The sequence below is a fragment of the Triticum urartu genome, chromosome 6A (genome assembly GCF_056163025.1).
Source record: "Triticum urartu cultivar PI428250 chromosome 6A, HENAU_Tu73, whole genome shotgun sequence".
Lineage (NCBI taxonomy): Eukaryota > Viridiplantae > Streptophyta > Magnoliopsida > Poales > Poaceae > Triticum > Triticum urartu.
In genome coordinates this window covers 26,098,334-26,116,291 of record NC_141878.1, presented here as the reverse complement: position 1 = coordinate 26,116,291, position 17,958 = coordinate 26,098,334, and the positions used below count along the sequence as shown (strand labels likewise).

General features: G+C 42.6%; 1 protein-coding gene and 2 pseudogenes across 3 annotated transcripts; 1 reads left to right on the top strand and 2 right to left on the bottom strand.

The window, feature by feature from the left end:
* Positions 1–306: 306 nt before the first annotated feature.
* On the bottom strand, positions 307–2,267 carry LOC125517463 (uncharacterized; annotated as a pseudogene). Its single transcript, XR_015608738.1, has 3 exons — positions 1,815–2,267; positions 1,651–1,716; positions 307–776 (listed from the first exon to the last, which is right to left on the bottom strand). The product of XR_015608738.1 is annotated as an uncharacterized LOC125517463 (transcript).
* A 204-nt stretch (positions 2,268–2,471) lies between these two features.
* LOC125513729 (uncharacterized) lies at positions 2,472–16,945 on the top strand (annotated as a pseudogene). Its single transcript, XR_015609213.1, has 13 exons — positions 2,472–2,588; positions 3,687–3,860; positions 3,989–4,244; positions 4,817–5,039; positions 5,132–5,252; positions 6,327–7,206; positions 12,777–12,903; positions 13,536–13,726; positions 13,853–14,108; positions 14,226–14,448; positions 14,535–14,655; positions 15,210–16,582; positions 16,692–16,945. The product of XR_015609213.1 is annotated as an uncharacterized LOC125513729 (transcript).
* Positions 7,840–9,408, bottom strand: LOC147963461 (uncharacterized). Its single transcript, XM_087528636.1, has 3 exons — positions 9,178–9,408; positions 8,200–9,111; positions 7,840–8,130 (listed from the first exon to the last, which is right to left on the bottom strand). Exons 1-3 carry the CDS (start codon positions 9,391–9,393, stop codon positions 7,840–7,842), a joined length of 1,419 nt encoding a protein of 472 aa, XP_087384762.1. The 5' UTR covers positions 9,394–9,408.
* Positions 16,946–17,958: the final 1,013 nt, after the last annotated feature.

The window sequence follows — 17,958 nt, the reverse complement described above, 5'->3', positions numbered from 1 at the left end:
AGCAGTGAGCCACATTTTTCAATTAAGCTGACAGAGGCGAACTTGTCAATTATTAGTTACGTGGAAATATAAAATTTTGTACATCCCCAGAAAACACATTGTTACTCGACTCTTTCTTCATGAACTATTCATTAGCTAAGTTCTTGCCTCTAAATTGAATCAGTAAATTATCAATTGTAAAGGTATGCAGGACAAGTGGGTGTAAAGAAATTTAAAGCATTGGTTATGAACTACTATCAAGCAGCAACAACCATTTCTAAATACTAATCTTGGTTGCAGTTCCTTCTCACCAAAATTCTGACCGTGTCAAGTCATGAAGTCTTTATTCGACTCGTGGTATTTCCTTGGACTATTCACTGCATATATGTTATTACAGAACATATATTTCCTTGGACTACTCACTGCATATGCTATTACAGAACATAGATGGTACCCTAATTAAACTATTGTATCAAGCATATACAATTCCTGCTTTCTCCTACTATTCCCATGTATCAACTAAGAACACACATTTTTTTCAGTGACAAAGATATATTCACCTCAACTGTGATCAAAGTCTACACAACAGATGAGTAGTAATGTGCCTCCAACTCCTTAACGGTTGTTGCTGCCTCCTGCCAAATCCTCTGCAGTATTCTATCTGTCCCCCTCTGCCTGCTGATTGAGCACCTCAATCCTCCTATATCAACATTCTCACTCAAAGAAGCAAGCCCAGAAAAGATGGCTGTCCTCTTAAGTTCCGACACCAGTTTCAACAGAGAGTCTGCTGAATGTACCTGGAAACATAAACATCATTTGACAACCAAACAAGACAAAGCCCAGAATAGTTAATACAGTACTAGATCTGATGGTATTCTAAAATTAGCCCAAAACACAGTAGGTTGCAGTATACTCCCTCCGTTCCGAATTACTTGTCGCAGGTATGGATGTATCTAGATGTATTTTAGTTCTAGATACATTCATTTCTGCGACGAGTAATTTAGAACGGAGGGAGTACAACATCGACATCAGATCAGCTGCTATATAGTCTCCGTAGAGAAAGAAAAAGTGTTTCAACTTGTTCAAGTCACAACACTAATTATGGCAACCAACCTAAGGCAGTCCTCGCTTCTTCTCATCTCCACTGAGGAGTACTACTTACCAACCGTGTGTATCGGAAATTGGGTTTTTTTAAAGTCCAAGACCATGAAATCCATCTACCAGTGCTAGGGTGCGGGTGCTTAGAGTTTAAAATTATATTCCTGAAATCTTACTCTGCCCATCTAGACTTAGTTCCTCAGTACAGCTTACGTGTACCAAACTGATCTTTGTTTTGATCATATCCTTATTGAATCTAGCAGCCACACTTCAGTGTAGGTGTATCATATTCGTACACTTCATACTTATGAGATACAATCTTTCGGACTTCTGTGCTAGAGGATTGCAGGATGCAATACAGGGATATCTTCGGGGTTCTAGAGTCACCTAATTAGGTCACGTGTCACAATTTCGAGCTCCATTAACAGGGTTAGATCTCAGAATCATATTGGTATTATTACGGAAATGGAGCAGTTAATTTAATTCATATGTTCCCTTCGATTTTGAGCATCAAAATTTCAAACAGTGGGAAGAAACATATCTCCGAACAAATGGTGGGCGAGTGGTGGTTACCACGCGGGAGGCGCGCATGTCCATCTGGAATGCCTCCTGCGAGTTGCGCACGGCCGGGTCGTTCACCTGAGACGACGTAGGAGAACCCGCAGTAGCGTTAGCAGGGGGTTGGTTAGCCAGGAGGCGAGGGCGCCGAAGAGTGGTAGGAGGGAGCGGGGGCGTACGCGGGCGATGTTGACGAGGGCGGAGAAGTTGGCCACGAGGCTGCCAACGTCGGCATCGGTCTTCTGGAGGAGCGCCCTCTGATTCTGCGCCGCGGCCGTCGCCGTCGCACCGCCGCCTGGGTTGCTCGTCGCGGGTGGTTGGACGGGGGCTGTGGCTGCGAGGGCGGCGGCGCGTTCACGCTCGCGGGGCAGTGGAGGCATGCTCGGCCCGGAATGGGGCGCCCAAGGCCCAACGCGTGCTGGGCCTTGAGGGTAGTGGATGCAGGTCTTGAGGTCTCGGTGGTCTGGGCCGTAAGCCCGCACCTCTTTTTCTCGCTCTCCGCCACGGCTCGCGTCCATCTCTCTCCCATCCCCTTCCTCCCTCCACCACCGCCGGCCGCCGCTCCTCATACACGGCCGTCGTCGTCCCGCCCTTAACGACCCGCCGCGTGCCGTCGTATACCCCAGCCGCATGCGTCCACTCCCCACCGTCAATCCTCTCCACTTGTTGTTTGACCCCGCCTACACGCGCGGGAGCCGGACGCCCTCCGCGGCGACGGCATCCCTTTCCTGCGCACCCGGTCGACGCGTGTGGAGCTCATCGGCGGGGTTTCCGTTCACGACGGCGGAGGTGTTCTACAACAGTCATCACGGCGACGGTTGCCGTCCGTTGCTGCCGGCGGCGAGGCTCGCCGTGGAAGGGTTATGAAAACAACGTGTCACCTGATGATAGGAGGATGCGGTCAACTGGTGTGGAGGCTGCAATTACAATCCTCTGCAGTTTATCGCTGCAAGGTAATTATTAACAACTTACAAGTTACAACTACTACTGTGTACTGTATATTTTACAGCATGTGATTACGGACGGAGAACGTGGCCGATATAGCATCTTTATAATGACGAGACCAAGTTAATCGCAGCATTAGTTCAGTGGAACCAATGAAGCATCATCATGTATAATTGCGGCTCAACTTGCTCTACTACACCAAACACTAATCTGGCTGGAGGACATCTACGCTCTAGCCACCATCGAAGCGTTGACATTGTGGCCTGGGTTGTCGTCGTCTTCCTCAAAGCTCAGGAGCGCCGTGGTGATCCAGATCTCGCCCATCTCTGCTCACGGCCAGCGGGTTCTACAGGGCTAGCTACTTAACTGTACTTCACTGCTCGTTGGTATGTACTCCCTCTGTAAACTAATATAAGTGCGTTTAGATCACTATTTTAGTATTCTAAACACTCTTATATTAGTTTACGGAGGGAGTACCACATGTGGCTTCTTCTTTCTCTCTCTCTCTTTGTTAGTTTCAGAGCTGGATGGCCTCTATCGACACCATGCTGCATACATAGTATTTTGATTTCATCTTAATTAACTTTGTTCTGCCTCCTTTTTGTTCCTAATTTCTTGTCGCGTGTACTAGACTGCTAGTATAGTAGCCCAAAAGGACAACTAGTCCAGATCAAATCGGGCTAGCTATATAAGAATCTGTTATTGTCGCTGAATGGTGCGCACTTTCAAACTGCTAACTTCTTACCGTTAAAAAAATCATGTTAATCACACATGAATATTGCCAGTCTCAACTGTAGATCTATGATCTTTGTATTTCATATTCTCGTCATCAAATCGTCAACTTGATCGATCTGTATTATGCTAACTATTTAAAATCAAACAAACTGTTCACGAGTTGGTGACTTGTATCCTCAAGCTATTACGATTCAAACAAGCGAAATAGCAAAATATTTGTCGTTTATAATACTTGAGTAATTCACTAGCTAATGTGGAGATGCACACATATGCGTGATCATCCTTTCTCCATTATGTTTTCATGGTTACTTATGGAATGGGGTATATGGTGGACTTAAAGCAATGTTATATATGTTGCTCTTGTTTTGAAGGTGCTGCACCGTGGTGTTGATTGTGAATGGATAGCGACATTAGCATCAGACACAAAGTTGACCTGGAGCGCATGCTGCTAGATGGAAGTACAGAACCAACACGCGTGGCGTTATCACTTTTAGAAGACATCACAAAAGGTTTCTCTGATGATCAGGAAATTGGTAGCTTATAAGGTGTGAATTATTTCTACTAAGCTTTCTCATTCCTGACCAACTCACAGTGATCTAAAAGATGAACAACATGTGCACATCACAATTACACAACCACACGTGTGCAGGCAACTAATGCATGTTGTGACTAGGCAATGGTGGGAAAAGGGATGGTCGCTGTTAAGAAGCTGTCCAAAACATTTGGTGTGCATGAGAATAAATTCTATAAAGAGGTTGAGTGCCTAATGAAGGTCAAGCACAAAAACATAGTGCGTTTCCTGGGATATTGTTCCGACACGCAAGGGAGAGCTGCAAATTGCGAAGGGAAATTTGTCATGGCAGAGCTGCGAAATTGGTTGCTATGTTTTGAGTATGTAGCGAACGGAAGCCTCGATAAGTATGTTTCTGGTAATGATCGTAATGTCTATTCCTATATTTATTTTCTTAGCAAATGTGATTACAGTCCCAGAGTCCAACGCAAAGCAATACATCTATTTGAAATGAGAAATTTCAAAGTGCTCTTGAACTATTTTTAACCATCTATTCCTTTTGATCCAACGGCCTGTCAAAGATTGTGATGTTGTATTTACTTGACGTCAGTATATTGCATGGCTCCCAGTTATATTCATACGTAAAATATTTTTTTATTCATTTCCATATTCAGTAAACATCGGGGAATTACATCTGGTAGGACAATTATCTGTTGGTATTCACTCTGTTTTCATTCTTATTATAGACTAGAATTCACTAGAAAAATACCCTGCTCTACCAGGTTACTTGCACGAGCATAAATTTGGCTCCATCTATTTCAACAACAAATGGCTTAATGAGTTTTATTCACTATTCCTGGCTCCTTAAGAATAAGTTAGAACATCTTAAAAGAAAACTCATTCAAAATGCTTTGCATGATTAGGAATTTGTAGATTTACATTACATTAGCAACATCTAAGGGGCGAAATATGAAAACCTTTGCTCTGCAGATGCATCTCATGGACTTGAATGGAGGGAGCGCTACGATATTATCAAGGGAATATGTGAGGGCTTACTTCATCTTCATGAGGAACGCATTCTCCACTTAGACCTGAAGCCTGGTAATATATTGGTAGATGATCACATGGTACCCAAAATTGCTGATTTTGGTCTATCAAGGTGCCTTGATAAAGAGAGAACCCGGGCTTCTACTTTAAACCCATGTGGATCAATGTAAGCCAGTCTGTTGAAAGGCCTTTTTGTTTGGCATGAATTTATATTTGAGTGCACATTCATTGACTATGATCTAAAAAACATTCTTGTAGGGGATATTTGGCACCAGAATCTTTCGGAAGGAAACTCACATTCGCGTCGGACATATACAGTCTTGGCGTTATCATCCTGGAAATACTGACAGGAGAGAAGGGGTATCCAGAACATGAGGATGTAAGAACCAATTAAGTGTTGGGTCCATGTTGAAGTATTCAAATAACTATATATCTTATTGAAAATGCCTAATGGAGGCTAGGCTCCAGGGAGCCTGGTATTAAAATACCGTATTTGTACATCACAAAAAATAGACAAAATTGTGAATACACCTACACATTTATGCTATGTATGCGAAATTTTATAACAATAATATACTTTCACACGTGGTGTACAAAAAAAAGACAACTATGTATTCAAAATGGGCTGACTTTTTTTGTTGGGCCACAATTTTGTTTCTTCCGTGTAGCTTACAAATCACAATATTTTCAAATGAAAATCACAGATCCGTAATGAAACATACAAGTTTTCACAGAAATATTTTCGATTTTTTTTAACTTTTAAATATGATTTTCGTTTTTTTTACTACTGGGCTTCCTGGAGCTTGTCAGCCAAAATCTGCACTCTATATCTTATACTCTAGTTTACCTTACAGAAATTGTAAAGTAAATCTCTCCAAAAGAAAAACAGAAATTGTAAAAATTTCGTCTCGGACATGCATGGTTTAGTCTAAAACATCATCTATTTTGTGGCACCCCCACCTACCACATTGCCTGTTTAATCGACAAAAAATAAACTTGCATATAAGCCTCTTTGTCCTAAGATGTAGCACTAAAATAGCATTTGTAGCACCCCGCTTACACTTTTGTCCTTGCCAGTCCACCTAAAAGATCGAACTTCATAAGGAAATGTGGAAAAAACGGCCGCACGTGTGGCTCCCTTAGGCCTGACGTGGTCTTAAAGTAGGCTACAACTTTTTTTAATTGTGCTAGCCCATTCTTGAACTCAAGACCTTTTTACATGGATACATTTGTGTTTCATACCAACTAGCTTACTCAGGTCAATCTAAAGTGGACACATGTGAGAAATGCACTTACGTACTCTTCAGCAAATACAATGTCCAACTAGCAGCATAGCTCAATTTATAATAATGGCTATATTTTTTTCCATTAGAATTTTGAACATGTCTCTTTTCATAGATCACTTGTCGTCATAGTTTATTTCTATGTCTAAGTCACAATTGCAATTTTGTAGGTGGTTAAGACTTGGATGAATAGGTTGGAGGGATCAGATCAATCGGAGGCACACTTGGAGCAAGTTAGAGTATGCATCAAGATAGGCATGGAATGCATTGACTTGGACCCAAAGAAGAGACCAGTTGCACGGCATATAAATGATAGGCTTGATAAAATGGCAAGTACCATGGAAACTGGCATCAGTAGTTCATCATTTGAACAAGTTAGTTTCCTAAAGGAACAATGCTGTGAAGAGAAAGTTGCAAAGCTTTCATCTGAGTACCTTGGAAAGGACATCAAGGAACATGCTGAAACAGAAGAACTTGCAAAATATGTGTTGGGGCACCTAAAGAAGATCATTAGCAGCAAATTCGAGAAAAATCTCTAGGTGATCAAATCAAAATGTCATCCCACAAGGTGCGAGCATTTCTAGCTTTTGCTCTGGTTTTCTCCACAAGTTGTACAATATGGACATCTTCAACACAGAGGCACACTTGAATTATGTAAGGGACAGTGGGCTTACGTTGCAGAGAGCAAAACAACTGAGACCTTTCAAAAGGGATGAGCTCGAGCCATTTTTAAAGGATTTTTATTTCAATGGAAGAGGTGGCTTTGGAGAAGTTTACATGGGACTTGTTAATGATGTACGAGTCGTAGTAAGGAAGCTGATTAGTGGTACTATGTCGGAGAATGGGGAGCCATTTCCAAAAGAAGTCCGCAACCAATGTGAACTTATTCACAGAAACATCGTTAGGCTCATAGGTTATTGCTTTGAAGTTGACACGCCGGCGCTAGTCTATGAGTATCCCTCCAGAGGTAGCCTCCATGACATTCTTCACAGCAACAGGGTGCCTCTCAATTTGGATTTGCGTTTAAGTATAGCTGCAGAATCATCAAGCGCAGGGGCGGACCTAGGATAAAAACTGACTGAGGGCGCTCGTCTATGTAAAACTCATGAACGTGTTTACACAATCGTATAAACGTATAGCACTTTTCATGCATAAAAAAATCTAGCATTTTTCCTATAACAATAAGATACTTCATCCACGTTCAAAACAGAAGATACTTCATCCACTAATAACATCACAAATTTACCATTAAAATAAACAAACCTTACACTTTATATCCCAGTTTTTATATGTAGCAAAAGATAATATTTGTCTGACATAAATGCCAACAAGTGATACATCATCTAGTAGTAACATGATAGGTTTGGCACTAAACTGAAGAAATCTTACAAGAAGGCTTTATATCCCAATAATTTCATAGGTGGCAAAAGGTAATATTTGTCTCCAAGACAAATGGCATTACCTGTGAAGAGAAAACACAGATTAGGACAATGCATTTGAATACTATGGAGATGGTAAATATAAAAAGGGTGGAAGGTATTAGACCATTACGTTTCATTTCTCCCACGACGATCTTTCATCTTATGGAAACGATCAACAATCACTTCATTGGTAATTGTGTCCAGCAGCTCCTTCTCCACGAAGCAAATTAGGCTATGGCTCAAATAATCATCACCAATTTTGTTACGCAAAGCATTCTTCACAAATCTTCATCGCTGAAAAACATCTCTCGACAGTGGCAGTGGCAACAAGCAGAGTTAGAGCTAGCTTCAAAAGCCGATATACCAAAGGATATGAGAGATTCTTCCTAGTATCCACCATCAGTTTAGCCAAGTCACTTATTCTGTCCAAGCTAGAAAACCTTGTATCATGGAGTATATTATCTATATAGAGTCCAAGTTCATGCTCAAGAGTCACCATATCTTTGTGATTGAAGTCATCAGGATAAAACTTTGCTAATTTCAGTAACTTCTCCTTGTCAAAATGACAAAATAAATCACTTGGGCTCAAAGCAGACATGCATAGAAGCAACTCAGAATTTACCTCATTAAATCTGTCATTAAACTCTTCTCCTAACAGATCGAGCACAGCAAAGAAACAGTCAACACGATAATAATGTTCATTGCTAATGCCAGTCTTTTGTCGTGGCTTCTTTGGGTTAACGTAGGCATCTTCCATGTCAAGCACTGGAATGTCATGCTTCTCACAAAAACAACATACCTTCTTCATAAGGGAATCCCACCCCTCATTGGTTCTGAGTTTTTCTAACTCTCGTTTTGTTGATTCCACATCTGAAATAGCATTTACAATGTCTTTATTCTTTCTCTGTAAGGTTTTTGACAGCCCATTTGTTAAAGCTAATATCATCATCATCATGTGTAAGAAAAATGCAGAATCAAAGGTCTGGAAATATTTTAGAAGACCTCTAGCTTGCCGCCTCTTTCCGGTATCTGTGCCATCTTTCTCGACATATTCTAGTACTTTGACCACAGATGAGAACATCTTGGACAAACCCAACAGTGTTTTATAATGGGAGTTCCATCGAGTGTCACCTGGTCTTTGAAGAGATAATTCTTGATTCAGTCCAGTCCCCGTAGCAATCTCTCCACATCCTATTGCTTTTCTCACTTCTTCTTGGTGATGCTCACGAAGTTGGTCTTTTCTCTTGCAAGACGCGCCCACGACATTCAGCAAAACTGAAACCATATCAAAGAAATCTCCGACCTCGAATATCTTCTTTGCAATAGCCACAACAACCAAGTTGAGTTTATGAGCAAAACAATGTACATAATATGCTGATTTGTTCTCATTCATAATTTTAGCTTGCAAACCATTAAACTCACCAGACATATTACTTGCTCCATCGTAACCTTGGCCTCTAACTTGTTCAAGATTCAGCCCAAGTTGTGAAAATAATAAATCTATGCAAGACTTGAGATAAGAAGCTGTTGTCTCCTCCACATGAACAACACCAACAAACTTCTCTTGGACCAGTCCACACTTATCAAGATATCGGAGAACAACCGCCATTTGTTCTTTGTCGGAAACATCCCTACACTTATCAACTAATAAGCTGAACACACCATTACCAATTTCTTTCATCACATGGCCTAGTACTTCTTTTGCAAAGCACTCGGTAATATCTCTCTGAATTTTGGGAGACAACATTTGATTATTATTTGGAGCATTCTTGAATGCCTTAGCAACAACATCATTTTGCTTAATAGTGTAGTCCATCAACTCAAGGTAATTTCCTTTATTTTCAGAATCTTTAGATTCATCATGGCCACGGAAAGGTTGTCCCTGATGCAACAAGTATCGACAAACATCAATTGCGGCATTTAACCTGATGAGATGCTCATTCTTTTCAGTTTGGCTTTGTCTATTCCAGGCTGCAGGGATTGATTGATCTTGCATTAATAGATCCTCGCAATCCTTGAGTGCTCTGTTGTGAAAGCTGTTACGATCACCGACGTGAGTTACAAATCTCTCTGTCTTGTTCCAACAGTTGAAACCTTCTACTACAAATGCATCATGCCTATGGTGGCTGTCTTTAATGTTGTCCCTAAACAAATAGCAGCATAAGCAATAGGCTTTGTGCTCCTTCTCGCTGTACTCTAGCCAATAAGCATAATCATCATACCAATCCGGATTGAATCTCCTCTTCTTTTTCTTCTTCCCAATCTCCCTGTATGGAAATTCCAACTTGCGGGGCTGATTAGGTCCCCAAATCAAATACTTCCTTCTTATCTCGTCACGTTGGTTGGGGTGATAATCTGCCATTCGCTTCCTTTTAGCTGGATCGCGAGGGAGCTTATTCAAATCAACTAGTTCAGGCACAGCAGAATTATGTTTTGCTGCAGGTCTTGATGCATTACTACTGCCACTTGAATTGTTGCTGGTGATAGCCCCCTGGGGCTGGGTGGTGGTGTTGGCATTTGCTGATTTCTTTATCAAATACTTCTCCATTATCTTCCCTTCTCTTCCCTATCAAATAATGGAAGCACAAATTGTAAAAGTTCAGATACAAAACATTCTAGTGTAGCAGACTAGCAGGCCAGCAAAAGTACTAGTAGTAGAATGGCATGCCAGATTGAATTCCATAGAAATTTTCCAAGTACAAGTAGTGTGTCACACTAATCCTATAATTTTTTGGTAGAACCAACTGTACATGGCTACATGTCTGATAGAGACATAGAGTAGTACTACTGTACTAGTACGAACTGCAAGTTTTCATTTGATTTGATATGAGATAAACCATGGAATCAACTGAAGAATAAGGACCAGAGTGTAGTCAGGCAACAGCAAGCAAAATAAAGAACTAAGAAGTATCTCTGTAGTCTGCACCTAGGGGAGTTTAGTAGTTTGGGATAAGGAGATGAGGAGATGGTACAGACCTGATCAGAGATGAGTTGCTGAGGATGTTCCGTTCATCCATTGCTGCTGTACACCCGTCGACAGTGGCGCCGCTGCTGCTGGCGGCGGGCGGGCGGTGGCCGGCGACCGGATGGCACAGGACTGGCACCCGCCAAGCCGCGATCCACCAATGGTCCAACCAAGCGGCGGCCGAGGGCTTGCCTCTTCGTTTTTCTCGCTATTAATTGTGAGCTCCTAGAGCGAAGCGGCAGGCGGCAGCAGGGTACACGCACGCCTTCTGCCTTGAATTTTTTCCTTGATTAGCTTTTTGTATTGGGCTTTACAGAAAGGCCGAACTGGAAGGGAGTGGGGGCACCTGCTATAGCCCGACTGGAGGCCTGCTCGCTAGCATCGGGACGTAGTACGAAGAGGACGATGAATCGAGTGGGGTCCTGGGCCCCCACTCGCCACAACATGCGTCCGCCTTACATGCATTCATTTGGCATGTGTAAAATCTTATTTGGTAGTTTTAAACCATCTTATATACTCTTGGATGACAACTTTATGGCTAAGGTCTCATACTTTGGCATGTCAAGCATGGCTGCGGGACACAACGGAACAATCGATGGTGAAATGGTTTATATGGATCCAGCGTATGTACAAACAGGCCTGCTAACCGGAAAAAGTGATGTCTACAGCTTTGGAGTTACCATCTTGGAGCTTGTTACTAGGAGGAAGGCCACACATTCTGACAATAACAGCTTGGTGAGGAATTTCCTTGAGAATCACAAGATGGGGAGGAAATCAACTGAGTTGTTTGATGAGGAAATTGTAGTGTCAAAAAATCCGGAGTTTATTGAGATTCTTGCAAAAATTGCTGTGGAGTGTATTAACCTCTATCCGGACGAAAGACCGACAATGGAAGATTTTGCAGACCGTCTTTCTGCACTGAATGATTACCGTAGACAAGGTGTGAGCTTGCATTCTTTATAGCTACTATATCGGGATGTTGGTTCAGTTTTCTGGTGTTTAACCCTTTCTTAGTTACCTGCTCTGATCTGTGGATCCATCTATTGCTGCTCTGATCTGGTGTTTAACCCTTTCTTAATTATTGTTTTTGCACTGTGTACTGTTGACTGTTGACTGTTGAGCCTATTCATAGGGGGTTAACGCTGGTGCTGTTCACATAACGTTGCCACCATTTGTATGGGTTTGTGTGGTGATACAAACGCTTCGTCAATATACCAAACAGCAAACGTAGCTCAAAGCTACTCCAGTTCATAGTTTGTGTGAACTATTATTCTCCGGTTCATAGTTTCTTCCCCCTCTGTTGTAAAATGCTTTGCAGCTAGTGCTTCTCTGAACCATTCTTCAGTTCATGGTTCAGCATAAGCAGCTAGTGCTTCTCTAAACTTTGCGGCGGCGGCTGCATCAGTCCGTCGCAGAAGCATCCATGCATACATTCGCTAACAGTGACCGTCACAGGCAAATGAGTCGCCTCGTCTCATCATCAGTTTCATTGTTCGAGTGGCATGTGGTGTGCACCGTCAGTCTCATTTCCTTTTTATGGTTTTCTGCGAGCAGAGCAAACCTCTGCTCTGCAGGCTGCAGCACACACACGCATACAGTCTGAACCAAAGCAAATCATGTGTGTGATCCATGCTGCTGATGGAATCTGTGTTTCAGGAACCCATGGCCAGATATTCAGATTCATTGCCTCCAGATTTACGCTCTTTTGTACCGGTTATCTGTTCGAGCCGGCATCTGTGGCATGGCGTGTCCCGGCCACCGCCACCGCCACAACCCACCTTCCCACCCCGCTGCCGGAGAGTATAGCGGGCGGTGGCGAGTCAATGGCGCCAGAGACGACGCGCGAGCACCTCCCGTCATCATCGTGTCCTCCTCCGTGATGTCTGCCCACAGACGGCCGCGCGGGGTCAATGCAGGCGGGGCGGAGACCGGGGAAGCGAGGGCCATGGCCTGGCAACGGCGGTCGGCGGCTAGTCAGTCGTACCAGCTGCTGGTTGACTGAGTCGGAAGTGGTTGAGCCAGCGTGGGGTATAGTGGCCAGTGTGTGTGGTAGGGCGCAGTTTGCTTATTCTCATCATCAATCAAAAAGAAACTTTAAGAACTTCCCTTGCTTCTTCCTCCTCCTCCGTCTCCTCTCCAAAGTCTTCTTTCCGATCCCCAAATCCTGCTGATTACCTAGCATCTGGCCAAATCATAGGTTAGGTCATAACACATCATCAAAGTGTTGACGCTGCAGGCTAGGCAGGCTGAGATCGTCGTCGATCTTCCTCGAAGCTCGCGAGCGCAAGATCTCATCGGTCTCTGCTCACCGGCCGCCTGCTTCTACAGGATTAGTTGATTACTTCGCTTCCGCCGCGGTATGTATGTACACACACATCTCTCTCTCTCTCTCTCTCTCTCTCTCTTAATTTCTTCAGATGGTTTGTGCGTACATGTGGCTAGCAATAAAATCTTCCTTTTCAAAACTTAATTAAACAAAGAATATGTTTCTGTTGCTGAATGATTTAATTTAAAATTGCTAATTGGTTATCCCTAAACAAGGTTGCTTCATGATAATAAGAAAAGGATATAGTTTATTAGAGAAGAATATTGCTACTTTCTACGACACATCTATAATCTTGTATTGCAGGTTCTTGTGATTAAGTCATCAACTTCTCATATGTACTACTCCCTACAATTTGTACTAAATCAACGACACTTATTTTGGGATATTTTGAGATGGAGGGAGTATTACCTAAACTTAAATGTGTTGTTCTCAAAGTGGTGAACTTATACTAATAGGATTCTGCCATGACAATCATTGTCCTTTATGATTATTATTATTATATACTCGAGTAGGGGTTGGGTTGCAATGGCATATGTATAATAATCGGATTGGTGGACTCGAGTAACATGTGTGATTGTTATTCATTCTGGATTTCATCGTTATTTGCATAATCAGATATATCCATGGTGGACTCAAAACATTGGCATATGTTCCTCTTGCTTTGAAGGTACTGGAGTGTGGTATTCATTGCGAATGGATGGCAAAATTAGTATCAGATACAAGGTTGACCTGGAGCGCATGCTGCTTAATGGAAGTGCACAGCCAACACACATGCAGTTATCGCTTTTAGAAGATATCACAGACTGTTTCTCCGATGATCAGCAAATTGGTAGCGGTGGGTTTGCGGTGGTTTATAAGGTATATGTTATCACTAGTAAGCTTTCTCATTCTTAACTGTAGTTGATCTAAAGGATAAACAACAAATGAAAATCACAACCACACCACCGCACGCACATAAATAAATAATACACACTGTGACTACAGGGAATAGTGGGAAAACGAATGGTTGCTGTGAAGAAGTTGTCCCAAACACTTGATATGCATGAGAATAAATTTCACAAAGAGGTTGAGTGCCTGATGAAGGCCAAGCACAAGAATATAGTGCGGTTCCTAGGATATTGTTCTGACACGCAAGGGAGGATTGCGGATTATGAGGGTAAGTTTGTGATGGCAGATCTGCGGAACTGGTTACTATGTTTCGAGTATGTACCAAATAGAAGTCTCGATAAGTATATTACAGGTATGATGTAGAATTTATTCTCATATTTTTATTATTCAGATAGCTCATTATACAATCCTAGCTTCCCATATTTTGTGGTGATCCAGTATCCCATATGTTTGTTGATTTTGTTCTTAGATGCATCTGGTGGTCTTGAATGGGGTGAGCGCTACCAGATAATCAAGGGAATATGTGAAGGCTTACTTCATCTTCACGAGAGGCATATCCTCCACTTAGATCTAAAGCCGGGTAATATATTGATTGATGATCGGATGACACCCAAAATTGCTGATTTTGGTCTATCAAGGTGCTTGGATAAAGACCAAACACGAGCTTTTACTTCACACCTATGTGGATCACAGTAAGCCATCCTCTTAAGAGCTCTTCCTTTTGTTTGAGATGAATTTATACTCGTGTCTATTCATTGATCAGACATTCTTGTTGTAGGGGATATCTGGCTCCTGAATTCTACAGAGGTCAAGTCGCATTTGCCTCAGACATATACAGTCTTGGCGTTATAATCATGGAGATTTTAACAGGAGAGAAGGGGTATCAAGAAGATGAGAATGTAAGAGTTTAAGTGTTTGCTCCATGTTAAGTATATATTTTCACATAAATTATGTTACTATTTAGTTTACCTTAGAGAAATTACAAAACTAATCTATCCATAAACAAGAAACTGTTCTGAATGCCTTCTTACTGTTCATCCTTGTTAGTTCTCCAAAAAGATTGAACTTATGAGGGAATGTGAAAAATGCGCTGATGTGTCAACCTTTTTCTGTTGTGTAACCCCCAAAAACCTAAATGTGGACTGAAAATGGCTGGCATTCTTGAACTTCTTGAACTCAATACCTCATTGCATGAATATTGTTTTGTGTTTCATATGCCAAGATACAAGCCCACCCATTAGACCAAACCTACGAGGATAGGTGACAAGCGTGCATTTATGCTTGAACAAATAAAAATGCAACTGGCACCTATGTCAATCTATATGTCCATATGAATATATGCATTTTCCTCCTAAAGATTTCCAGGGTATTTTCGCTATATTTATATTAGCTACAAATCACCTACCATCAGAGTTTATTTTCTAGACCGTAACTTACAGTTGTAACTTTGTAGATAGTTGAAAATTGGATGAATCGATTGGAGGCATCAGATAATTTGGAGACACAGTTGGATCAAGTAAGAGTATGCACTAAGATAGGGATAGAGTGTATGGACTTGGACCCGAAGAAGAGACCAACTGCCCGCCGTATAAACGATAGGCTTGATAAAACGACAAGTGTCACCGAAGCTGGTATCAGTAGTTCATCAGTCGAACAACAAGTTAGTTTCCTAAAGGAACAATATTGCCAAGACAGAATTACAAAGCTTTCATCTGAGTACCCTGGAAAGGACATCAAGCATGGGACGCCTACAGAAGATCAGTGGCTGCAAGGTCGAGAAGGAGCTTCAGATGATCAATGGTCATTATGTGGAGCGCGAGATACAAAGCAAAATGTCATTCCACAAGGTGCAAGTATTTCTAGCTCTAACCGTGGTGTGCTCTACAAGTTGAACAATTTAGACATTTACGACACAAAAGCTCGCAAGAATTACGTGAGGTTGGGCGGTCCTATATTGGAAAATATAAAATGTGTGAAACTTTTCAAAAAGGGGGAGCTCAAGCCAATTTTGAAGGATAATAATTCTATTAGAAAAGATGGCTTTGGAGAAGTTTACAAGGGTCTTGTTGATAACGTACCAGTCACGGTAATCAAGCTGATTAGTGACAATGTGATAAAGAATGGAGGTTTTGCAAATGAAGTCATCATGTAATGTCGAGTCATTCACAAAAACATTGTTAGGCTCATAGGTTGCTGCCTTGAATTTGATGCCCCGGTCCTAGTCTATGAGTTTTTCTCCACAGTTAGCCTTCATGACATTCTTCACATCAACATCAAGCTGCCTCTCAACTTGAGTGTGCGATCAAGTATTGCTGCAGCATTAGCAGATGCTCTAGCATATATGCATCCAGTGCCCGGCACCCAAATTTTACACGGTGATCTTAAACCAGCAAATATACTATTCGATGACAAACTCTTCAATGGCAACTTCGTGCCTAAGGTCTCGGGCTTTGGCATGTCAAGGATAATTGCGAGAGATATCATTGGTGACATGACTTATATGGATTCAATATACCTACAAAAAGGCTATCTGACAGAACAAAGTGATGTATATAGTTTTGGAGTTATCGTCTTGGAACTTCTTACTCGGAGGAAGGCTATACATGCTGACCATAACAGCTTAGTGAGGATTTTCCTTGAGAATCACAAGAAGGGTAGGAAATCAACAGGGCTATTTGATAAGGAAATTGCACTGAAAGGAGATTTGGGACTTCTTGACATGCTGGTAGAAATTGCCGTCAAATGTCTTGACGATGATGTGGTTCTAAGACCGTCAATGGTAGATGTTGCAAAGCGCCTTTCTATACTGGATCGATCCCTTAAATCGTGAGTTGACAAGTCAATGCATTTACTAGTTGAGTTTTGAACGTCAAATAAGCTGATAGGGAGATATATGTGTGGCGACGTTTAATTTATATATTTTGCTGTTGTGCAGGGGGGATGCTAGGACAAATAGTCGTCAATATGACTCGGATGCTAGGACAAATAGTCGCCAGTATGACATGAGACGATCCCATAGCGATGAATGATCCCGTAGGACAAATAGTCCTAGTAGTCGTCACTAGGTGGTTCACGGACATGGTTGTAATTTTTGTTATCTCAGTTGTTCTTTGTACTGCCATGATTGAAGATGAATAGATTGAAAGTTTCTCGCAAAAAAATAAAACATGATGCGTAATTCAGACTGTATCTCGTACTCAATAGTCAATATATATTATTACAAATATATACATAAAGAAATACAAACCCTGTTTAGAAAAGTAGTAGACCTCTTCTATTGTTGGCCTCTCTGTATTCACTCGCTGACAGTTTGGTATAATCCTTTTTCTGATTATAAATCTTTCATTTGCTGGCACGTGAACAAGATCCTCTTAACTAAACTATCAGGCTCTGGTTGTGGCTGGCGGTAAATTCCTTTGCAGTGGAGATAATGTTCGATTGTGTACTTGCTGCCTGTCAAATAAGAAAGAAAAGTTTATGGCCAGTGGTACAAATCAGCCGGATGATTTTCTAACAAAATCATCCGCTTCGTCGGCCGTCTGATCTGGCGCTACTGGCCTTTCGATCTCAGCAACACAGCCCGACATCTTCTCTCCTCTCATCCCATCCACCACACGCATTCAGTTTGATGCCTGCATCTGCTCTGAAGACGACGATGTTGCAGAGCAACACAACACCCCGCCGTGGTACCTGCGCCTGTGACATCGCAGCACCGGAGCCGCCGGTGAGCGCTGCATCGCAGCTCCCACAGCCACCGGCGACGCTCCATCGCAGCACCACGAGCCACCGAAGGCCTGCTCCATGGCAAGACCGAGCGCGATGCCACCGGCAAAGCTTCATTGCAGCTCCGGGGAAGCTTCATTGCAGCCCTGCCGGAGTCCGTTCCATCCTCATCGCCGCTTCAATGACCGCGGCGGCGCTCCAGTGCAGCCTCGGGCAGTGCTCCAATGCAGTCCCGACGGCGCGACAGAAAGCTCCAACGCAGCATCTCATGTGTGCGGCGTTGCAGCACCGGTGGTGAGCGCGCCCGCCTCCTCCCTTCGTGCTGCCTTGCAACACCGGCGGCGAGTAGCCCAGCCTCCTCCTGCATGCTGCGTTGCAGCACCGGTGGCGACCTCCGATTTTCGTGCTTCATTGCAACACCGGTGCGCAGCGGTACACTGGTGGCCGGCGTCGCCCTTCCTGCTCGCAACGATGGCGTT